Source organism: Scyliorhinus torazame, chromosome 4, assembly GCF_047496885.1.
Source record: "Scyliorhinus torazame isolate Kashiwa2021f chromosome 4, sScyTor2.1, whole genome shotgun sequence".
Taxonomy (NCBI): Eukaryota; Metazoa; Chordata; class Chondrichthyes; order Carcharhiniformes; family Scyliorhinidae; genus Scyliorhinus; species Scyliorhinus torazame.
The window spans coordinates 200,504,108-200,528,978 of record NC_092710.1 but is presented as its reverse complement, the minus strand read 5'-3'; the positions used below and the strand labels follow the sequence as shown (position 1 = coordinate 200,528,978).

At 44.8% G+C, this 24,871-nt stretch overlaps 1 protein-coding gene across 4 annotated transcripts in view; it reads right to left on the bottom strand.

Annotated features, from left to right (window-relative positions):
• LOC140410693 (intron Large complex component GCFC2-like) overlaps positions 1–24,871 on the bottom strand; it is a 72,003-nt gene that overhangs the window by 23,187 nt on the left and 23,945 nt on the right. For all 4 annotated transcript variants that reach the window (XM_072499119.1, XM_072499120.1, XM_072499121.1 and 1 more), the window contains 7 exons: positions 24,714–24,814; positions 16,293–16,411; positions 7,289–7,475; positions 4,187–4,310; positions 3,458–3,539; positions 3,262–3,377; positions 2,293–2,492 (listed from right to left, as the gene is read on the bottom strand). In XM_072499119.1, the coding sequence (XP_072355220.1) occupies positions 2,293–2,492; positions 3,262–3,377; positions 3,458–3,539; positions 4,187–4,310; positions 7,289–7,475; positions 16,293–16,411; positions 24,714–24,814 (929 nt within the window). The remainder of the gene's footprint in view (positions 1–2,292; positions 2,493–3,261; positions 3,378–3,457; positions 3,540–4,186; positions 4,311–7,288; positions 7,476–16,292; positions 16,412–24,713; positions 24,815–24,871) is intronic.

Sequence of the window (24,871 nt, the reverse complement as noted above, 5' to 3'; positions counted from 1 at the left end):
ATATAATTGCAACAAGACATCCCTACTCTCGCACTCAAATCCTAGCTGTGAAGGCCAATGTATCACATTATACCGCTGGGTCACTGTCTGTGCAGAGTCTGCACATTCTGCCTGGGTTTCCTCCGGGTGCTCCGGTTTTCTCCAACAGTCCAAAGACGTGCAGGTTAGGTGGATTGGCCATGATAAATTGCCCTTAGTGACCAAAAAGGTTAGGAGGGGTTATTGGGTTACGGGGATAGGGTGGAAGTGAGGGCTCAAGTGGGTCGGTGCAGATGCGATGGGCCAAAATTGCCTCCTTCTGCACTGTATGTTCTATGTTCTATGTTCTTTACTGCCTGCTGCACCTGCATGCTTACCTTCAGTGTCTGGTGTACGAGGACATGCAGGACTTATTGCACATTCCCCTCTTCTAATTTATAGACTTTCAGATAATCGTCTCCCTTCTCGTTTTTGCTACCAAAATGGATAACCTCACATTTATATAAATTTTACTGCATCTGCTGTTCAGTACGTCCTTTCTCAGGTAAGGGGACCAAAACTGAACACAATACTCCAGGTGTGGCCTCACTAACACCTTATACAGTTGCAGCATAACCTCCCTAGTCATAAATTCCATCACTCTAACAATGAAGGACAAAACTTCATTCGCCTTCTTAATCACCTGTTGCACCTGTATACCAACTTTTTGCAACTCATGTACTAGGACATCCAGGTCCCTCTGCACAGCAGCGTGTTTTAATATTTTGGTCTTGTAGCCAGTTAAAATGGCTAACTCCCGATTAGAATGGCCAAACCCCGATTTAAAATGGCGAAGGGAAGAGGATGATGGGAAAATCAGCCAACAGGACTCAAACAGACAGCTCAGGTAAAACAGTGTATTCACCTCTGGGGAGGCCAGACAGAATCGATACCTGCAGCCATCAACACAACAACACACCAGCCATCTGAATACTAATTAGCAATCCCCAGGAACAATATGCTACAAATTAGACACACAAAGCCAACCCAGACTTTTTGGCGCCAGCAGGAGCCTACACAAAAGAGAGGTGAATGACCACCCCAAAACCACCCATCGATCAAGGAATCGCTCCAGCATTGGAGAATATCGAACCAAGTGATTGGGACGAAGTCCAATCACTTGGAACCAGGTACAGGGTCTGCCCCGAAAGGCGGGAAGCCCCTGGGGACTATAAGAATAGAGTCCAAGTTCAAATCGAGCCTTCTACGCCTTTCTTCTCCTCTCCGCACCCTTAGAGACCCTTCTGCTGACCTTCTACAACAGCCGCGAGAACCGTAAGTCTTACTCCAACGCTCGCTACGAGATAGGCATTCCTGACTATCTACCTGTACCCGCTTTGAATCCCGCAGCCTCAGAACCCATACGAAAGGCCATTCGTTTCCCTGACCTGGTGGGCCATTCCCAAAGTTAAGTATTGGCCTGTTAGTTGTAGGAAGTAGCTTAGAAGTAGAATTAATGTATAAGTATTGATTACTGTATATAATAAATGTGCGTTGATTTAACTCTTACTAAGCGGTGTGTTGGATTATTGATCATTGCTCGGACTTGAACCACGTGGCGGTATCAGAAAGATACCTGGCGACTCAAGAGCAAAGGTGATAGAACAAGAGCAATTAAACTAAGGCTAAAACGAGCAACAGTCTCCTTATCGGAGGAAGGATGTTCTTGCTCTAGAGGGAGTGCAGAGATGGTTTACCAGACTGATTCCTGGGCTGGCATGACTGATGTGTGAGGAGCGATTAAGTCGGTTCGGACTGTATTTGCTGGAGTTGGGAGGAATAAGGGGCCATCTCAAAGAAACCTATAAAATTCTAACAGAGCTCAACAGGGTAGATGCAAGAAAGATGTTCCGGATAGTGGGGGCATCCAGAACCAGGGGTCAGGGTCTGAGGATACAGGATGACCGTTTAGGACAGAGATTTGGAGACATTTCTTCCCCCAGAGAGTGGTCAGCCTGTGGTATTCGTTATCACAGGAAGTGGCTGAGACCAAAACATTGTATGTTTTCAAGAAGCAGTTAGATATAGCAGTTGGGGTGAAGGGAATCACAGGATATGTGTGTGTGGGGTGTGTGTGTGTGTGTGTGTGTGTGTGTGTGGGGAGGGGGGCGAGAGGAGGAAAGGGAGATTAGGCTATTGAGTTGGATGATCAGCCATGATCATAATGAATGGCGGAGCGGACTCAAAGGGCCAAATGGACTACTCCTGTTCCTATTTTCAATTAATGTACTGTCCACCAAAAACTCTAGCTATGACTTTCTAACCAACACTTACTTTAAGAGGGTTCCAGCTGATCAGCTGCACACGGATTAACGGATTCAGAATTTTTTGAAGACAAAGTCCGATGTAAGCATCATAATATGAATCAGGAAATGTTTGTCGCCACAACCTGAATTTTGCTAAAATTCTGTCAACACTATAGAAGTCCTCATGTACGTCTTCAAAAATCTTCTTGGCCTCCTTCATAATGCGATCTATATTAAATTATGAATAAACTTGTTCAAACAAGAAAACAGGATAAAAATCTAGCCATCGAGTCGGAACAAAAAAAAGACAAAGAAGAAAGCACAAAATTACAACATTTGTAGATCGAAGCATAAAGATCAAAGTTAATTCTAAAATGTTGTTTCCCTCATGTTTTGCGATAAAGATCACCACAGGGGAAAGGGTGGGAAAATCACTGTTGATGCTTGCATTTGCTGTTTAAAATCATCCCTCAATCCCTGTAGAAATACATGCAGGGGGAGTTTCTCTAAATAGTCTGATAATGGTAATAAAGAACATACTGTTCCTAAAAAGAAAAAATGTACAAAACCAAATTATAACCCATCAAAAAATAGATCTACATATAATTTTATTAATTATAAAGTAATTAAAGAAATACTATTATATCTAAGAAGGTATTAATGTTTCAGGAATATGCTTTCTGATGAATTCCATCAAATATTAACTGGGATCTTTGCATTTCCTGCAATTTGTTTGGGCCACTGTCTCCATGTAAAATTTTTCTAGGACTTTGCATGGTAGAAGTGTAACACACTTTTACATGTATGCATTTACTCATCATACCTATATTAACACACACAAGATGGACTGTTGCAACTTTTTCTTTAAGCATGCTATAAATAAACATCAATATGATGGAGACAGATTACTTTACTGAGACGGCAAGTAAGAAAGAGGAGTGCAATTTCAACCAGATTTTGTAGCACAAGAAGGGTGTGGAGAAGAAGCAAACCATACCTTCTTTCTCATGGAAATCAGACAGATCGGTTGGAGCTACTTCGTCATCACTGGACAGACCTTTGTGATGGTCTGCTTCCTTTCCAGACGCTTTTCTTAAGTGCTCCCTATGAGCCCTATATTGGAAAAATGTAGAGTTAAAATCAATAAATACTTTACAATTTAAATTGGATGTTCGGAGCTCCAATTTCCTTACCTTCTTGCCTCTCGTTTTTCAATACGCTGCTGTTTTGCTTTGACACAGTCTATGTCATTTCCAATGCTGGGGCCAGCTTTACCTATAGAAATAGACACTATGTCACCACTTTTACATTAATGAATCATTGAGCCATCTCAATAATTCATACACATTGGGCCAGAATTTTTCCGGTTGTTGCAATTCACTTTTCCCGCCGGCAGCGCACCCATGCCTGCGGGGTTTCTGGCAGCTTTGGGTGGTTACAATGGAAAATCCCATTGGCAAGCGGAGGGAAGATAGAATTCCACCGCCAGAGTATGCCATGCCGCCGAGGAACTGGAGAATCCCTCCCATTATCACCATTACTTACATGACATTACAAAGAACATATTTAAACAATAATGAATTTCAAAAGTTAGTTCCATTCTATGCCTCAATAGCGCAGCAGTCTGCTGAACTCCACTTGTGCATTATATTAACAGAAACAAATGCACAGAATCAACATTGTTAAAACTGTGGCTTTCTGCCATGCACTAAAACGTAATTGCCCTAAATTCAGATGTACTGAAATGATCGCACTTTTTACAATCTGTTGCAAATATAAACACAAGAGAATCCACTATGGATTAAATGGTTTAGCTGAAATTTATTGAGTGTAATTAAATTTCAATTTGAAAGATCGGGCAAAATGAAATACGGCTTACAGTGCCAGAATTTGAGAGATTAACTATTAATGACCATACTAACTTGAAAGCTGCCAAACATCAGTTGATTCATCTTGAACATCATCCTGTCTGCGTTGGAAAAGGTTTCTTGCCTGCTCGACCAGTAGCAGATGCATTTTAGATTCCAGTTCATTAATAATACGTATCTAAAATAAATAACCTCAGTTAGTTTTGCCTTCCCTCTCCACCTATTATTGTGAACTATGCTACACTGATTAATATATTTTACATTCATGACTTTCAATGTCCACTGCTATCCTAATACATACCAATCTATCGTTTCTGGTGTAAAGTACAGGTTTTACTACCTGATGTTTAAACACAAACCCCAAATATGCATAATTTCTACTTAATTTATATTTTGAAGGCAGCAATGCAATGCATAGAGCATACGTGCTCTTTTGTCAATTGTTACGTATTTTACTATTCAGTAGTTATGGTTTAGAATTGTAATGAATCTTCATAGCAAAAAGTCATTTACCATAAGCAAATTGAATCTCGTGCCAAAAACTAACAATTACCCCTTAACTACTGTACATTGCACCAAAAACCATGTAGGATGCCCACCAAATTCTTCTGTTTACCCAAAGGGATGGTATATACTACAATTTTGCACTACCAAATTTTGGTTAAAACTAACAGACCTATTTGCCAATTAAGTATTACGCAGTTTGTAAGGAATTACAACATCCTCTTTAGAATGTTTCTCCTACACAATCCAGTAACCTGCAAAACGTTTTGATGCAAGTTCTTGCAAGGTCAACCTCACAAAGTTTTAACTTCACAAGAAATATGAAGCAAATCTTAAAGAGCTAGAACGGTGTACTTTCGCCAACTCAAGCTTTTATCTCATAAGTGTCAATGTTGAGATATTAACGGTCTTGCTCCCATGAATAACCAATGATGAGTCAGCCAGAGATAATAGCTACAAAATCCATTTGCATATTACCACTTCTAACAGCATGAAAGAGGCCTACCGTTACTTCTTGGCATCGGCAGTGCCAGCTGCCACTATCCACGTGCCCCATGTGGCGTTCTCTTTTGATATGGGCACATGCAGTTACATCCTATTTGCGTTTTGCTGAACCTCTGCAATCCATTTGGGTGCAGGTACACCAACAGTTGAGACATTTTTGATACAATGGAGCGGCTTGCTGAGCCACTCCAGCAGGCAATTAACAGTAACAGTCGCACGTTACTGATTAAGGACTGCAAATTTCCTTCCCTAAAGGACATTAATGAATCGGAAGAGACCAGTGTTGGAGGGGAAGGTAATGGTGCTGAAATAATGCAGATGACCAATTTTGTGCCTTACCAAAGTGGATATGGACGGTACAGGCAAGCTGAAAATCACGGCCCCTGCACCCAGAAACTATGAACTTCTAGCCTAATTAATTCACTTACTTTTTCAGTATGAAGGCTCACTGTATTTATCTGGGAGCATATAAAAATAACCTAAATCCTTGCATCAGGCTTTATTCTAACTTTATCGATTGCCCGAGACATGAATGCCAAAGACAAGCTGCTGCTTCATCAGTGAGGAGGGAAAATTGAACACATCACACCCGACTGCTCTTGCACACTTCCCTTCAGTTAACTTTAAAAAGAAAACACCTGGAATAAGTTCTCTATTTATTGCTTATTGGGGGTCAGTGTATATAGCAGGGGAAGTACAGAATGATTTATCCAGCAACGTTTGAAGTATATACAGTTAACCTCATGTTAAAACCAGCAAGAAATGTTGTCTGGGGTAAAATCCACTGGGGTACCTCAACTGATTAGCACAAAATTCTTAATTCCTGAAGGGAGTTGCAGTTTTCACAAAATATGGGATCTAAATTTATGGAGTTTATTCTGTGTAGTCATTTCCAACCTACTGCAGTTACAAAAGACAGTCTTAATAAGAGGTTAAAACACACAGGTTCAGCACATTTCAGGAGAAAAAAAAAAAACTTACCCTCACACAGATTCTCCTGAAACCAAGCTGATAATCCTGCTTTTCAGGACTACACAACATACTTGACCAGTGCCCCATTGTAACCCACTGAAATTTCCTCTCCCAACAACTGCACAGCTGGACCGGGAATGCAGTGGAGCAAAAATAGCCTACAGCATCCTCAACTTTGCTAGGAGCGATGAAATAGTCAAAGTACATAAACATTTATTTATGCCGAGATCATTTGCACATAATGTTAAGCTCATTGTGGGGCGAGGGCAAACAACTGTTCTGGTCACTTAACTGTAAGTGATATTAATGCACATATGGCAACTAGAGCAAGTCTTCCCACCAAATGTCACATTGTTTTTGACAAATTGAACACAGTTAACAATTCATTTCTAGAAGAATTCTACAACACAAACTTAATCAGTCACTTGATTCAATCAATTTCCTAAAATCTGTTATTTTGTTGGCAGGGATACAAAAGGTACCTTTTACCTTAATTATAGCACCAACAGGTGGTTTGAAAACATTTTACCCTTACCATAAGCACTGTGTTAATTGACAAGATAAGTTAGCTTGGCAGGCTTTTCAGATTAGCTGTCCTTTTGTAATTTTGATGTGGAGATGCCGGCGTTGGACTGGGGTGGGCACCTGGTGTTGTCAGACTTCTTACTTTTGTAATTTAAACTAGATCCAAGATTTCAGATTCCGTTAAACAATTTCCTCTGCAGATTCTGACTGCATTTGCCTGGAAAGTTTAATAGTTTAATCATGGCACACGAGAGCGGTGTTATTTCCATGTGAATTTGATAAACACTGGAACTTTTCTTGAAATGATCAAATGTGATGGAACAAGTTTCTCCGGTAGGCGCTACGCCAATTAACCAACCTACATGCAAAGATTCAGCTGATCTCGATTATCTTTATTTACACCCTGTATGAATCCACTCTTGTTTTAAAATCAATCTAACTCAAGATTGTAACACAGGCCCGGTAACCAAGTTTTTATGAATTAAAGTTTGTCTTGCTCCAAGAGTATCCATGTCATCGCTTGGATTTAAAAAAGAGTTAAAGTATAATAACTGATTAATAGAGTTCATCTGAAACTTAATTAGTTGCTATGGATTTCTGATTCCAAAAGACTTAACAAATAGATCAATCATACTTCATTAACTCTTGTACCTTTTCATTGAAGCAGTTAGTCAGATTTTTAACATAGGTTCGCATTTCTTGATAAAATTTGTAGCGGTGACCAGGGTCAGGAGTACCTTCCAAGTGTTCAATTGTACATTGTGAACTCTCAGCTAACACCTGAATCTTCTCATGCTCTCGCAGATGTGAACGATAAACGTCTTGCAGAGACTCCAGTCTGAAGAAAATATGCTGAGTAGTTAATAAATGGTATTGGGAACAGGTTAAAGACAGAAATGCTACAAACGGTACGAGAGAGAAAAAAAACATTTTTTTGCTCAAAATTACATGTGAATGGAAGGGCTTTGCACCTTAGCCCTCTCTGAGAGCTAATCTTGTCCACGAGACTCACTTCCTGCTCCCTCAATTCTATTCCTACTAAACTGCTAAACACCCAGCTTTCCTCCTGGTCCTCATGCTGGTCAGTATTGTTAACTGGTTTGCTCTCTCTTCAGGTGCTATTGTCTCCTCTCTCCCGATGCTATTGTCTCCTCTCTCCTTTAAGATCATCCTCTCATCTTGACCCTACCTTGCAAACTACCATCCAATCTCCAACACTCCCTTTCTCTCCGGAATCCTTCAATGTGTTGTCACCTCCCAAATCCACGTCCATCTTTACCGGAACTCCATATTCGACTCCTTTAACTCCGATTTCCACCCGACCACATTATCAAAATGACTCATCTCAAAGGTAACCTATCCCTCCTCATCTTTCTTGACCTGCCTACAGCCTTTGACACAGTTGACCATATATCCTCTTCATCATGTGGGGGCCATGCTCATCTGGGTTGTATTCGTGTCTAACCATAGCCATAGAATCACTTGCAGTGGCTTCTCATCCTGTTCCCGCACAAAGGATCTATTCTTGGTCCTCTCCGATTTCTCATCCATTTTGCAGCATGATCCGAAAGCACAGCTTTTGTTTTCACATTTACGCTGATGACACCCAGCTCCATCTCTCTTTTTTTTTTTAAGAATATTTTATTGAAAATGTTTGGTCGACCATCACAGTACATTGTGTATCCTTTACACAATAATATAACAGTATAAATAACAATTACCTGTTTTATAAACAAAGAATAAATAATATATAACGAAAACGAAAACTAAATGGCAACTGCCTTGTCTCAGATAAACACTCTCCAAAAATATGGTTTTAACAATCCAATATACAATTATTTATAGCAACGACCTATACATATTATACATGTATATTAATAACCCTGAGACTCCTTCTGGTTCCTCCCCGCCCCCCCTTCCCCCTGGGCTGCTGCTGCTGCCTTCTTCTTTTCCATTCCCTCTATCTTTCTGTGAGGTATTCGACGAACGGTTGCCACCGCCTGGTGAACCCTTGAGCCGATCCCCTTAGGACGAACTTAATCCGTTCCAGATTTATAAACCCTGCCATGTCATTTATCCAGGTCTCCACCCCCGGGGGCTTGGCTTCCTTCCACATCAACAGTATCCTGCGCCGGGCTACTAGGGACGCAAAGGCCAAAACATCGGCCTCTCTCGCCTCCTGCACTCCCGGCTCTTGTGCAACCCCAAATATATCCAACCCCCAGCTTGGTTCGACCTGGACCCCCACTACTTTCGAAAGCACCTTTGTCACCCCAACCCAGAACCCCGGACATGACCAGATCATGTGGGTGTGATTCGCTGGGCTTCTCGAGCATCTCGCACACCTATCCTCTACCCCAAAAAATTTACTGAGCCGTGCTCCAGTCATATGCGCCCTGTGTAACACCTTAAATTGAATCAGGCTTAGCCTGGCACACGAGGACGATGAGTTTACCCTACTTAGGGCATCCGCCCACAGCCCCTCCTCAATCTCCTCCCCCAGCTCTTCTTCCCATTTCCCTTTCAGCTCATCTACCATAATCTCCCCCTCGTCCCTCATTTCCCTATATATATCTGACACCTTACCGTCCCCCACCCATGTCTTTGAGATTACTCTGTCCTGCACCTCATGCGTCGGGAGCTGCGGGAATTCCCTCACCTGCTGCCTCGCAAAAGCCCTCAGTTGCATATACCGGAATGCATTCCCTTGGGGCAACCCATATTTCTCGGTCAGCGCTCCCAGACTTGCAAACTTCCCATCCACAAACAGATCTTTCAGTTGCGTTACTCCTGCTCTTTGCCATATTCCAAATCCCCCATCCATTCTCCCCGGGGCAAACCTATGGTTGTTTCTTATCGGGGACCCCACCAAGGCTCCCGTCTTTCCCCTATGCCGTCTCCACTGTCCCCAAATTTTCAAAGTCGCCACCACCACCGGGCTTGTGGTGTATTTCTTCGGTGAGAACGGCAATGGGGCCGTCACCATAGCTTGTAGGCTAGTCCCCCTACAGGACGCCCTCTCCAATCTCTTCCACGCCGCTCCCTCCTCTTCCCCCATCCACTTACTCACCATTGAGATATTGGCGGCCCAGTAGTACTCACTTAGGCTCGGTAGTGCCATCCCCCCCCTATCCCTACTACGCTGTAAGAATCCCTTCCTCACTCTCGGGGTCTTTCCGGCCCACACAAAACTCATGATACTCTTTTCGATCCTTTTGAAAAAAGCCTTTGTGATCACCACCGGGAGGCACTGAAACACAAAGAGGAATCTCGGGAGGACTACCATTTTAACTGCCTGCACCCTCCCTGCCAGTGACAGGGATACCATGTCCCATCTCTTGAAGTCCTCCTCCATTTGTTCCACCAATCGCGTTAAATTTAACCTATGCAATGTACCCCAATTCTTGGCTATCTGGATCCCCAAGTAACGAAAGTCCCTTGTTACCTTCCTCAGCGGAAAGTCCTCTATTTCTCTGCTCTGCTCCCCTGGATGCACCACAAACAACTCACTTTTCCCCATGTTCAGTTTATATCCTGAGAATTCTCCAAACTCCCGGAGTGTCCGCATTATCTCTGGCATCCCCTCCGCCGGGTCCGCTACATATAACAACAAATCATCCGCAAACAGAGATACCCGGTGTTCTTCTCCTCCTCTAAGTACTCCCCTCCACTTCTTGGCACCCCTCAATGCTATTGCCAGGGGCTCAATCGCCAGTGCAAACAGTAATGGGGACAGAGGGCATCCCTGCCTTGTCCCTCTATGGAGCCGAAAATATGCAGATCCCCGTCCATTCGTGACCACACTCGCCACTGGGGCCCTAGACAACAGCTGCACCCATCCAACATACTCATCTCCAAAACCAAATCTCCTCAGCACCTCCCACAAATAATCCCACTCCACTCTATCAAATGCTTTCTCGGCATCCATCGCCACCACTATCTCCGCTTCCCCCTCTGGTGGGGGCATCATCATTACCCCTAGCAGCCTCCGTATATTCGTATTCAGCTGTCTCCCCTTCACAAACCCAGTTTGGTCCTCATGGACCACCCTCGGGACACAATCCTCTATCCTCATTGCCATTACCTTGGCCAGAATCTTAGCGTCTACATTTAGGAGGGAAATAGGTCTATAGGACCCGCATTGCAGCGGGTCCTTTTCCTTCTTTAGGAGAAGCGATATCGTTGCCTCAGACATAGTCGGGGGCAGCTGTCCCCTTTCCTTTGCCTCATTAGGCGGCACAGTAGCATTGTGGATAGCACAAATGCTTCACAGCTCCAGGGTCCCAGGTTCGATTCCGGCTTGGGTCACTGTCTGTGGGGAGTCTGCACATCCTCCCAGTGTGTGCGTGGGTTTCCTCCGGGTGCTCCGGTTTCCTCCCACAGTCCAAAGATGTGCAGGTTAGGTGGATTGGCCATGCTAAATTGCCCATAGTGTCCAAAAATTGCCCTTAGTGTTGGGTGGGGTTACTGGGTTATGGGGTTAGGGTGGAGGTGTTGACCTTGGGTAGGGTGTTCTTTCCAAGAGCCGGTGCAGACTCGATGGGCCGAATGGCCTCCTTCTGCACTGTAAATTCTATGATTCTATGATTAAAGGTCCTCATCAGTAGCGGGGCGAGCAAGTCCACATATTTCCTGTAAAATTCAACTGGGAATCCATCCGGTCCCGGAGCCTTCCCCGCCTGCATGCTCCTAATTCCTTTCACTACTTCCTCTATTTCAATCTGTGCTCCCAGTCCCACCCTTTCCTGCTCCTCCACCTTGGGAAATCCCAGCCGGTCCAGAAAGCCCATCATTCTCTCCCTCCCATCCGGGGGTTGAGCTTCGTATAAATTTTTATAAAATGCCTTGAACACTCCATTCACTCTCTTCGCTCCCCGCTCCATCTCTCCTTCCTCATCCCTCACTCCCCCTATTTCCCTCGCTGCTCCCCTTTTCCTCAATTGGTGGGCCAGCACCCTGCTCGCCTTCTCCCCATATTCGTACTGTACACCCTGTGCCTTCCTCCACTGTGCCTCTGCAGTACCCGTTGTCAGCAAGTCAAATTCTACGTGTAGCCTTTGCCTTTCCCTGTACAGTCCCTTCTCCGGTGCCTCCGCATATTGCCTGTCCACCCTCAGAAGTTCTTGCAGCAACCGCTCCCGTTCCCTACTCTTCTGCTTTCCTTTATGTGCCGTTATTGATATCAGCTCCCCTCTAACCACTGCCTTCAGCGCCTCCCAGACCACTCCCACCTGGACCTCCCCATTGTCATTGAGTTCCAAGTACTTTTCAATGCACCCCCTCACCCTTAGACACACACCCTCATCTGCCATTAGTCCCATGTCCATTCTCCAGGGTGGGCGCCCTTCTGTTTCCTCCCCTATCTCTAAGTCCACCCAATGTGGAGCATGATCCGAAATGGCTATAGCCGTATACTCCGTTCCCCTCACCTTCGGGATCAACGCCCTTCCCAAAACAAAAAAGTCTATTCGCGAATAGACTTTGTGGACATAGGAGAAAAACGAAAACTCCTTACTCCTCGGTCTGCTAAATCTCCACGGGTCTACTCCTCCCATCTGCTCCATAAAATCTTTAAGCACCTTGGCTGCTGCCGGCCTCCTTCCAGTCCTGGACCTCGACCTGTCCAGCCCTGGTTCCAACACCGTATTGAAATCTCCCCCCATTACCAACTTTCCCACCTCTAGGTCCGGGATGCGTCCTAGCATACGCCTCATAAAATTGGCATCATCCCAGTTCGGGGCATATACGTTTACCAAAACCACCGTCTCCCCCTGTAGTTTGCCACTCACCATCACGTATCTGCCCCCGCTATCCGCCACTATAGTCTTTGCCTCAAACATTACCCGCTTCCCCACTAATATAGCCACCCCCCTGTTTTTCGCATCTAGCCCCGAATGGAACACCTGCCCCACCCAACCTTTGCGTAGTCTCACCTGGTCTATCAGTTTCAAGTGCGTTTCCTGTAACATAACCACGTCTGCCTTAAGTTTGTTAAGGTGTGCGAGTACCCATGCCCTCTTTATCGGCCCGTTCAGCCCTCTCACGTTCCACGTGATCAGCCGGGTTGGGGGGCTTTTTACCCCCCCCCCCCTTGTCGATTAGCCATCCCCTTTTTCCAGCTCCTCACCTGGTTCCCACGCAGCTGTGTCCCCCCCCAGGCGGTGCCCCCCCGCCCATCCCACCCCATACAAGCTCCCCCCTCTCCCCAGCAGCAGCAGCAGCCCAATAATTCCCCCTCCCACCCCCCCCCGCTAGATCCCCCACTAGCGTAGTTACACCCCCCATGTTGCTCCCAGAAGTCAGCAAACTCTGGCCGACCTCGGCTTCCCCCGTGACCTCGGCTCGCACCGTGCGATGCCCCCTCCTTCCTGCTTCCCTATTCCCGCCATGGATTATCATAGCGCGGGAACCGAGCCCGCGCTTCCCCCTTGGCCCCGCCCCCAATGGCCAACGCCCCATCTCTTCCACCTCCTTTCCTCCCCCCACCACCTCCTGTGGAAGAGAGAAAAGTTACCACATCGCAGGATTAATAACATAAAATTCCTCTTTCCCCCCTTCTTCGCCCCCCATACTCGCCCCACCACTTTGTTTCAAACGTTCTTATTTTTAATAACCCGCTCATTCCAATTTTTCTTCCACGATAAAATTCCACGCCTCACCCGCCGTCTCAAAGTAGTGGTGCCTCCCTTGATCTGTGACCCACAGTCTTGCCGGTTGCAGCATTCCGAATTTTATCTTCTTTTTGTGAAGCACCGCCTTGGCCCGATTAAAGCTCGCCCTCCTTCTCACCACCTCCGCACTCCAGTCTTGGTATACGCAGATCACCGCGTTCTCCCACTTACTGCTCCGAGTTTTCTTTGCCCATCTAAGGACCATCTCTCTGTCCTTAAAACGGAGGAATCTCACCACTATGGCTCTAGGAATTTCTCCTGCTCTCGGTCCTCACGCCATCACTCGGTATGCTCCCTCCACCTCCAGCGGACCCGCCGGGGCCTCCGCTCCCATTAACGAGTGCAGCATCGTGCTCACATATGCCCCGACGTCCGCTCCCTCCGCACCTTCAGGAAGGCCAAGAATCCTTAGGTTGTTCCTCCTCGCGTTGTTCTCCAGCGCCTCCAGCCTTTCCACACATCGTTTATGGTGTGCCTCGTGCATCTCCGTCTTCACCATCAGGCCCTGTATGTCGTCCTCATTCTCGGCAGCCTTTGCCTTCACGACCCGAAGCTCCCGCTCCTGGGTCTTTTGCTCCTCCTTTAGCCCTTCGATCGCCTGTAATATCGGGGCCAACAGCTCCTTCTTCATTTCCTTTTTGAGTTCTTCCACGCAGCGTTTCAAAAACTCGTGTTGTTCAGGGCCCCATATTAAACTGCCACCTTCCGACGCCATCTTGGTTTTTGCTTGCCTTCCTTGCCGCTGCTCTAAAGGATCCATCGCAATCCGGCCACCTTCCTCTCCTTTTTCCATCCGTATCCAGGGGGGATTCCCTTCTGGTTCACCGCACAGTGCTTTTAGCCGTTAAAATTGCCGTTGGGGCTCTTATTAAGAGCCCAAAAGTCCGTTACACCGGGAGCTGCCGAAACGTGCGACTCAGCTGGTCATCGCCGCACCCGGAAGTCCAGCTCCATCTCTCTTGATAACACACCGTTGCTAAATTAACAGACTGCTTATTCAAAATCCACTACTGGAGGATTAGAAATTCCTCCATTTAAATATTGCATACATCAAAGCCATTGCTTTGGTCCCTGCTTCATTCTCCACTTTGGTGTCATGCTTGACCCTGAGAAAAGCTGCCGAACACAAATTCGCACTGAGATGCATTTCCACCTCCTTATCATTGCCTGCCTTTGCCACTGTCGTGGCTCATCTGCAGCTGAAACTCTCATTCATGTCTCTTTTACCTCTAAACCTGACTATTCCAGCACACCTTTGGCTCGTTTGCCACTTTCAATGCTCAGTTGTCCGTGCCAAAGGTCACACCAAATCCCATTCCCCTATCACCCCTGTGTTTAATGACTTGCATGGCTCCAATCAAGCAACATCTTGATTTTAAAATTCTCATCCTTGTTTTTAAATCCCTCCGTTGCCTTGTCCCTCCCGATCTCTCCAATCTCAGTCAGCCTCACAACACTCAGATATCCGCACTCATCTAATTTTGGCCTCAAACATCTGCAAATGTAATCACTCCACCATTGGTGGCCATGCCTTCATTGCCTATTCCCCAAGCTCTGACATTTCCTCCCTAAATCTCTCCACCTCCCTCCTCCTTAAAACCTACCTGTTTGACCAAGCTTTTGGTTTCTGTGGCTCAGTGGCACATTTTGTTTTATAATGCTCCTGTGAAGTGCTTTGGAAGGTTTTATTATGTTAAAGGTGCCAAATAAATAAGTTGTTGTTGAAGTTTTAAACCCTATTAAATGTTATGATTAAAAATAGAAATCACACACAAAAAGGGACAAATGCAGCTGAGCACATAATAATGTTGTCCAGCGAAAGCACAATGACATATGGCCAGCCTAAGGATTGTTTGGAACAGTGTGAAAGCCCAATAGATAAACTGTCCTGTACTTCCTTCACTGAAAATCTATGAAAGAATTGCCTTGCAGAAATTATTAAAAAATGAAAGGTTTAGCTGTCATCCTACAATAAGAATATTTCCAGTAAAACACAAACCAATTTTCAAAATTGCACATTAAAAAATATGACTTTTAAATAGGAACTCTGTCCAGTGATGCATAGATATTATGGGTTTAACACAGTTTCAGAAATATAAAAAGCAACTATGTTGCAAGTAGCCCTGGTGAAAATAGTCAATTGTCAGCCTTGGTTCAGTGGTAGCACTTCGCCAGATTCAGAATGCTGTGGATTCAAGTCCCACTCCAGGTATTTGAGCGCATAATCTAGGATTACACTTCAGCATTGTAATGAGGAGAGCTACACTTGGGAGGTGCTGTCTTTGCAATGAGATATTAAGCCAGAACCTGCTCTCTCAGGTGCACATCAAAGATACAATGAAGTACAGGGAATATCTCCTTGCTGTCTTGAGCTATCATTTATCCTTCAGCCAATATATGTTTAAAAAATGTTTATCTAGTCAGTATCTCATTACTATTTGTGGGACCTTGCTGTGCACAAATTGGCTGCTGCCACATTTTCTACAACAGTGACTGCACTTCAAATGTATGCAATGGTTGTGAAGCACTTTGTGACATTGTGTGGTTGCGAAAGGCTGTATATAAATGAATGGCAGAGCCTAACAATCCATGTTGGACTTGCAATCTACCAAGTTAGCTGATTACAATGGCATTATTGGTCTCTGCACCTTGGGGTTAAAGAGGGCTGAATGAACACGAGTGCTAGTTACTAATTATTACAGTGCTTCTTTCAGTAAAATAACCTGCAAGAATGGCCAATTGAGTGAAATATCGGGGTTGGACACTCATGTTGTTTTATCCCAGCAAGGTGTCATAGTCTTGAAGAGGTGAAAGCTCAGAAAATTGTTAAAAAAGGGAGGGGATTATGTGCCTAATCCTTTAAGATTACTTCAGTTTTCATTTATCATAATGCAAAAACCTTTTTAAATTTTAAAGAGTACAATTTTACAATATATGAATTATTTTTAAAAATAGTTAAAATTAAAAAGTAAAACTTAACATACTTAATGGTCAATTGTTTTTTAACAGTTTCCAGGTTGGTTGGTGGTAGTTTTCGCCAAGTTTCCCACATTGTATTCTTAATGAGTGTACGCGGCTGACTGGCTGTCTCAATACTGGGTGACTGAGAAAAGAAAACTTCAAATTAATGAAAAACAAAGCTGGAGAGAGATATGTTATTGAAATGATATTTTAAACACATGATCTACAATATCATTTCTGAGTAAATAAAATGTATGATAATATCTATACTTGGAAACGATGACTGGCAATTTTAAAATAGCTAACATCACAAAATAATGTACTGTACACATGTAAAAAGGCTCTGAACAAAAGTCAATGGCCAAATCCACGGCTTCAACATGACTGAATTCATTGAATAACTTTGGCATTCAAGATTTTTCTTGTACTGGGGAAGACATTCCACAATTTAGTTGTCTTTGAGAAAAATAAAATAAAATGGCCTCACATATAACATACAAGAAAAAATTGTAATAACAGAACAAAAGATCATAAGAATAGACAATTCTGCCCCTCAACTCCGCTCAACAATTCAGTACCATCATGGCTGATCTCCCCTCGGCCTCAACTCCACTGTCCTGCCTGTTCTCCATAACCCTTCAACCCATTACTAATTAAAAATCTATTTCCTCCTTAAATCTACTCAGTGTCCCTGCATCCACCGCACTCTGGGGTAATGAATTCACGACCCTTTGAGAGAAGTAATTTCTTCTCATCTCGGTTTTAAATCTGCTGCCCCTTATCCTAAAACTATGACCTCTCGTTCTAGGTTGCCCCACAAGAGGAAGCATCCGCTCTACGTTTACTTTGTCAATACCTTTTATCATCTTGTATAGCTCTCATTCTCCTAAACTGGAGAGAGTATAGGCCTAAACTGCTCAACCTCTCTTTGGATTTGTTTATTGTCACGTGTACCAAGGTACAGTGAAAAGTATTGTTCCGTGTACAGTCTAGACAAATCATTCTATACATGAAAAAAAAACCCATAGGGCATACATAAATACAGAATGTAAGTACATAGACATCAGCTGAAGCATATAGGAATGTAGTGCTACTCAGTAGAGAATATGTGTGGAAATCAGATCAGTCCATAAGAGGGTCATTTAGGAGTCTGGTAACAGCAGGGAAGAAGCTGTTAAGTGTGTGTTCTCAGACTTTTGTATCTCCTGCCTTATGGAAGAAGTTGGAAGAGTGAATAAGCAGGGTGGGAGGGGTCTTTGATTATGCTGCCCGCTTTCTCAAGGCAGCAGTAAGTGTAGACAGAGTCAATGGATAGGAGGCGGGTTCACGATGGACTGGGCTATGTTCGGGACTCTCTTAGTTTCTTACAGTCTTGGGCCGAGCTGTTGCCATACCAGGCTGTGATGCAGCCGACAGGATGCTTTCTATGGTACACCTGTAAAAGTTTGTAAGAGTCAATGTGGACATGCCAAATTTCCTTAGTTTCCTGAGAAAGTATAGGCACTGTTGTGTTGTCTTGGTCATAGCGTCGGCGAGGGTGGACCAGGACATATTGTTGGTGATGTGCACACCTAGGAATCTGAAGCTATCAACAATCTCCACCTTGGCCAAGCTGATGCAGACAGGGGTATGTACGATACTTTTCTTCCTGACGTCAATGACCAGCTCTTTAGTTTTGCTGACTATGAGTGAGATTGTTGTCGTTACACCACTCCATTAGGTTCTCTAGCTCCCTCCTGTATTCTGACTCATCGTTGTTTGAGATCTGATCCACTACTGTGAAATTTTGGCAAACTCACCTATCCTATCTATATCCATTTATAAATTTCTTATTTCCTCTTTGCAACTTACTATCCCACCCATTTCAGTGCCACCTGCAAATTTTGCTATCGTACCTTCTTATCCCTACATCCAAGTCATTTTTTTGCAAATAGTTGGGGCTCGAGGACTAAACCCTGTGACACCCCACTAGTTACAACTTGCCAGACAGAAAAAGATCCATTTATCCTGACTCTATGCCGTCTGTCAGTTAGCCAGTTTTCTATCCAAGCTAATAAATTATCCCATATCCCATGTGATCTTACCTTGTGTATTAATCTTTTGTGCGGCACCTTATCAAATGCCTTCTGGAAGTCCTGATGTACTACATATACAGAATTCCCATTGTCCAATTGACTCGTTCCATCTTCGAAGAACTTTAGCAAATTAGTCAAATATGGCTTTCCCTTCATAAAACCATGCTGACTCTGACGGATTGCATTTTGCCTTTCTAAATGTCCTGCTATTACTTCCTGAATAATTATAACAATTTCCCAACGACAGATTATAAACCAATTGGTCTGCAGTTTTCTATTCTCTGCCTCCCCCAACTTTTTGAATAAGGGAGTTACATTGGCATTTTTCCAATCCTCTTTCCTGCATCTGGGGATTTTGTAATATTATAACCAATGGATCCACTACCTCCGCTGTCCCTTCCTCCAAGGTACTAGGATGCAGGCCATTCGGCCCTGGGGACTTGTCTGCCCTCAATCCCAAAAGTTTGTTTGGTACTTTTTCCCTATTGTGTCGTTCTAAATTCCTCCCTTTCTATTACCTCTACATTACCTGGTCCTATTGAGATTGTACTAGTATCCTCCATCGTGAAAACGGAGGCAAAATCTTTTTAAAAAAATTATATTTATTAAAGTTTTTTAACACAATTTTTCTCCCTTACAAACAATAACCCCCCCCCCCCACCCCCGTAACAAAAAAACCCGAGAAATCGCGCAGAGCAAGATATATACATGGCAAAATGATATATTTACACAGCTTTGTACACTGGCCCTCACCCGTACGTGCCAGTTTCCCCAACCCTTCATGTTATCTCTTGCTCATCCACCCTCCCAGGCAGTCCCCCCTTACCCCCCCCTCCCCTCCACCCCCCCATTCTTTCAATCCCCGCCCGATGCCAGCTCTGGAACCCCCCGTCCATCTTCCCCGGGACAAACCGGTGGTTACCCCTGATCGGGGACCACACCGATGCTCCCATTGCACCCCGGTGCCCCAGATCCTTAGCGTTGCCGCCACCACCGGGCTCGTGGTATACTTTGTCGGCGAGAGCGGCAGCGGTGCTGTCACCAACGCCCCCAGGCTCGTTCCTTTACAGGACGCCATCTCCATCCTCTTCCATGCCGCCCCCTCTCCCTCCATAACCCACTTGCGGATCATCGCCACATTTGCTGCCCAGTAGTAGCTCCCCAGGTTTGGCAGCGCCAACCCTCCTCGGTCCCTACTGCGTTCCAGGAACCCTCTCCTTACTCTCGGGGTCTTATTCGCCCACACAAACCCCATAATACTCCTGCCTACTCTCTTAAAAAAGGCCTTAGTGATCACGATGGGAAGGCACTGAAACACAAACAGAAACCTCGGAAGGACCACCATTTTGTCCGACTGCACTCTACCCGCCAGCGAGAGCGGTAACATGTCCCATCTTTTGAAATCCTCCTCCATTTGCTCCACCAACCTCGTCGGATTCAGTTTATGTAGGGTCCCCCAACTCCTGGCTATCTGGATCCCCAGATACCGAAAGCTCCCCTCCGCCCTCCTCAGCGGTAGGTCCCCTATCCCTCTTTCTTGGTCCCCCGCCTGTAATACAAAGAGCTCACTCTTCCATACATTGAGCTTATAGCCCGAAAACTCCCCAAACTCCCTTAGAGTCTGCATGACCTCCACCATCCCCTCCATTGGATCCGCCACGTACAGCAACAGGTCATCCGCATATAGCGACACCCGATGCTCTTCTCCCCCTCGGACCACCCCCCTCCATTTATTAGACTCCCTCAATGACATGGCCAATGGTTCGATCGCCAATGCGAACAACAGGGGGGACAGGGGGCACCCCTGCCTCGTCCCTCGGTACAGTCGAAAGTACTCCGACCTCCGCCGGTTCGTCACTACACTCGCCATCGGGGCTCTGTAAAGGAGCTTAACCCAATTGATAAACCTACCCCGAACCCAAACCTACGCAGCACCTCCCAGAGGTACTCCCACTCTACTCGGTCAAAGGCCTTCTCCGCGTCCATAGCTGCCACTATCTCCGCCTCTCCCTCCTCCGATGGCATCATTAACACGTTTAAGAGACTCCGCACATTGGTGTTCAGCTGCCTGCCCTTTACAAATCCTGACTGGTCCTCGTGGATTACCCCCGGGACACAGTCCTCGATCCTCGTGGCCAGCACTTTTGCCAGCAACTTTGCATCCACATTGAGGAGCGAGATCAGCCTGTACGATCCACATTGCAGTGGGTCCTTGTCCCGCTTTAGAAATTGTCGCTTCCGACATTGTCGGGGGCAGGGTCCCCTTCTCTCATTAAAGGTCCTCACCAGTAGCGGGGCCAACAAGTCTGCGTACTTCCTGTAGAACTCCACCGCGGAGGCAAAATCTGATTTAGCATCTCCACCATTTGTGTTCCCCACTATTAACTCCCCAGTGTCATCCACCAAGGAACCAACATTCATTTTAGCTACTTTCTTCCCTTTTATATACTTGTAGAAGCTTTTGCTGTTTTTTTTTTATATTTTGCGCTAGTTTTCTTTCATAATTTACCTTGCTCTTTTTATTACTTTTTAGTAACCCTTTGTTGATCTTTAAAGGTTTCCCAATCTTCCAGCCTGTCACTGGCCTTTGCAATATGGCATGCCTTGGTCTTTGTCTGTATTTTATCTTTAACTTCCTTGCTTAGCTATGGATGTTTTTTCCCTTCTTACAATCTAGTTGTGAGGAATTTAATTTATTCTTAAACAATTGCCACTGCCCATCCACTGTCCTTCCTTTTAGCCTTCCTGCTCAGTCCACTCGGACCAAATCTGTCCTCATTACCTTTATTTAACTCCAGAACGTTAGCATGGGACTCCAGTTTTTCACCCTCAAACTCAATTTGAAATTTTATCATGCTATTATCATTCTTTCCTCGAGGATTTTTAAATACGAGGTCATTAATTAATCCCTCCTCATTGCACAATACCAAATCCAGAGTAGCCTGCTTCTTGGTTGGTTTGACAACATATTGCTCAAAGAAACAATCTCTAATAGAGTCAATGAACTCTCCCTCGAGGCTATTCTTGCCAATTTGATTCCTCCAGTCTATGTGCATATTAAAATCACCCAGGATTATTGTCATACCTTTCTTACAATCCTCCAATATTTCTTGGTTAATACTGTGCCCCAATGTGGAAGTACTTTTGAGCAACTATAAGATTACTCCCACCAAGGACTTCTTTCCTCTGCTATTCTTATTTCTACCCAGACCGATTCCACATCTTGATCTCCAGTGCCTATATAATTTCTCACTGCAGCATTGACCCCTTCCTTTACCAGCAAAGTTATACCACCCCCTTTAGCTTTCTGGCTAACCTTCCGAAATAGTGATCACCCTTGGATATTACCTTCCGAAAAACTGAGTACCCTTGATTATTCAACTCCCAGATCTGGTCTCCTTGTAACCATGTCACAGTAATCGGCATCAAATCATACTCCATCTCTACTTGCACTGTTAGTTTATTAATTTTGTTCCGAATGCTTTGTCCATTCAGACACAAAGCCTTTAAGTTTCTTCTGTTTTCAAATTTCCCTACTCTTGTCCGATTCCTTGGTGTAATATTACTTTCACACGTTCTGCCCGCCCCCCCCCCCCCCCCCCCCCCCCCCCCCCACCCCCCTCCCAATTATTTAGTTTAAAGCCCTATCTACAGCCCTAGTTGTGATTCAACAGGAAACTGGTCCCAGCATAATTCAGGGGAAGACCGACCTAACAGAACAGCTCCTTCTTCCCTAGTACTGGTGCTAATGTCCTATGAATTCAAACCCATTTCTTTCACACCAACCTTTGAGCCATGCATTTACCGCTTTAATCTTATTGACCATGTGCCAATTAGCCCGTGGCTCAGGTAGTAACCCAGAGATTATTACCTTTTTGGTTCTGCTTTTTAATTTAGCTCCTAGCTGCTCATATTCATTCCTTCAGCAGAACCTCTATTCTTGTTCTATCTATGTTACTGGTACCTACGTGGACCACGGCAGCTGGATCTTTACCCTCCCAGATTCCTCTGCAGCCTAGATATATCCCTAACCCGAGAACCAGGTAGGCACCACAAACTTCAGGACTCAATCCTGGTCACTGAGAAAGTATCTATACTCCTAACTATACTATCCCCGATTATGACTACATTTATTTTTTCTCCACCCATTTGATGGCTCCCTGTACCACGGTGCTGTGGTCAGTTTGCTCCCCACAATCCCCACTCTCGTACAGACAGCGAACAAGAATCACAAACCTGCTGGTCAAGGACAAGGGTTGAGGCTCCTGCAACGTTACCTCATGAACCCCTCTACCTGCTTTACTCATAGTCGCATGAATTTCTTATGACTTCAGCTGCACTTAATAGGGGCAGCGCAGTAGTTAGCAGTACTGTCTCAACACCATGGACATGGGTTCAATTCAGGCCTTGGGTAACTGTCTGTGTGGAGTTTGCACATTCTCTCCGTATCTGCATGGGTTTCCTCTGGGTGCTCCGGTTTCCTCCCACAGTCCAAAGATGCGCAGGTTAGGTGGATTGGCCATGATACAAATTGCCCCTTAATGTCCAGGGATGTGCAGATTAAGTGGGTACAGTAAGAAGTCTTACAACACTAGGTTAAAGACCAACAGGTTTATTTGGAATCACTAGCTTTCGGAGCGTCGCTCCTTCATCAGGCTCCTGATAAAGGAGTGACACTGCGAAACCTAGTGATTCCAAATAAACCTGTTGGACTTTAACCTGGTGTTGCAAGACTTCTTACTGTGCCCACCCAGTCCAATGTTGGCATCTCCACATCAGGTTAGGTGGGGTTAGGGTTAGGTCACAGGGCAGGGGAATGGTTCTGGGTGGGGTGCTCCTCAGAGGGTCTGTGCAGACGCGATGGGCCAAGTGGCCTCCTTCTGCACTGGAGAGATTGTAGGATAAGCCATCAATTATAAGGAACAAAGTAAAGGCCACATAAGTGACATTTTGCAACATGCGATTTGGACAGTTTGAACAGAAATTGAACACGGATGGTATAACATTTCCAGGGGAGGGGGGCTAGGTTTAGCATGCAGGAAATCTTGACTTTTGACACTTTTTTGTTCCATTTTCGAATATTTTGAAGTTGCATGAAATTCAACATGAAACATTGGGGAGAAGAGAATAATAATAATAATAATAAAATAATAATAATCACGTCACAAGTAGGCTTCAATGAAGTTACTGTGAAAAAACCCCAGTCGCCACATTCCGGTACCTGTTCGGGGAGGCCGGTACAGGAATTGAACCCGTGCTGCTGGCATTATTCTTCACTACAAGTCGGCTGTTTAGCCCACTGTGCTAAACCAGCCCAAGATAGAATGAGATATACTGAAAGTAAATTGTGGGATGCTGAAGAGAGGTAGCGCCACTTCAACCGGTGTTATCTGATGGTTAAGTCACTGTCGTCCAGTTCCTGTGTTACTTAAGTTGGCCAGAGTTCAGTGACTGAAAATCCATAGCAATGGTCTTAAGCAAAGCTCACATTTGGGTTTGCATGAGGATGTGAACATACAAGAGACATGAAGTCTACAATTCATAACATCTGGCTCGATTTAGGTTAGTCCACAAAATGAAAAAAGAGCTTGAACTATTTATACAGCGCCTTCCACGACCATCTCAAATCATTTTACAGCCAATGAAGCATAACAGTGTTGTGATGTAGGAAATGCGGCAGCCAATTTGCACTCAACAAACTCCTCCAAACAGCAATGTGGTATAGATCAGAATATTTGTTTTTGTGGTGCAGATCGAGAGATAAATATTGGCCAGGACACCAGGGTAGGAATAAATCTGCTGCTCTTCTTCACATTAGTGCCACGGGATTTTTATATCCACCTAGGCGTGCAGATGGAACTTTGATTTAATGGCTCATTTGAAAGGTGACACCTCTGACAGTGCGGTGCCCCATCACTACTGCACTGGTGCCTTGATATTTGTGCTGAAGTCCCAGAGTGGGACTTGAATCCCTAACCTTCTGACACAGAGGCAAGAGTACATCCAACGTATCTACATTCAGTGACTTCTGATCTTAACTGGGGAAGATTGCAAACAGGGAAGGTTAACCTCAGCAGATTCAGATACCTACAGCTATTCACATGGAATCCTGGAGTCCTTGGACTCCCCCACAAAGAAAATCCTTTCAATGTCATTACACTGAAACCAAGTAGCTGAATATGCTAACCAGAGTCACAAAGATTTCATTTCACCAGAGTCCTGTTTCGCATGGACAGGGAACCAACAAGGACTTTCAATAGTCCTCTTCATTTTGGATTTGTAAGCTAGAAGACATGGCAAGTAAGGTGTTTTTTTGACAATTCCATCCCATTCTAATTTACTGCAGAATACAAGAGCATCAAACCTTACTGGGAACACTTTTACTCTTTGGATTTGCTGCTGCTCCCACAGTTTCTGATCATCATCCTCGTCTTCACTTTTTAAGCTCTCATCGTCACTTTCATTTACACCTGAAATTATCAAAGTTATAGATTACCACGGTTAATAAGTAAGCTTCCAGCATGCTC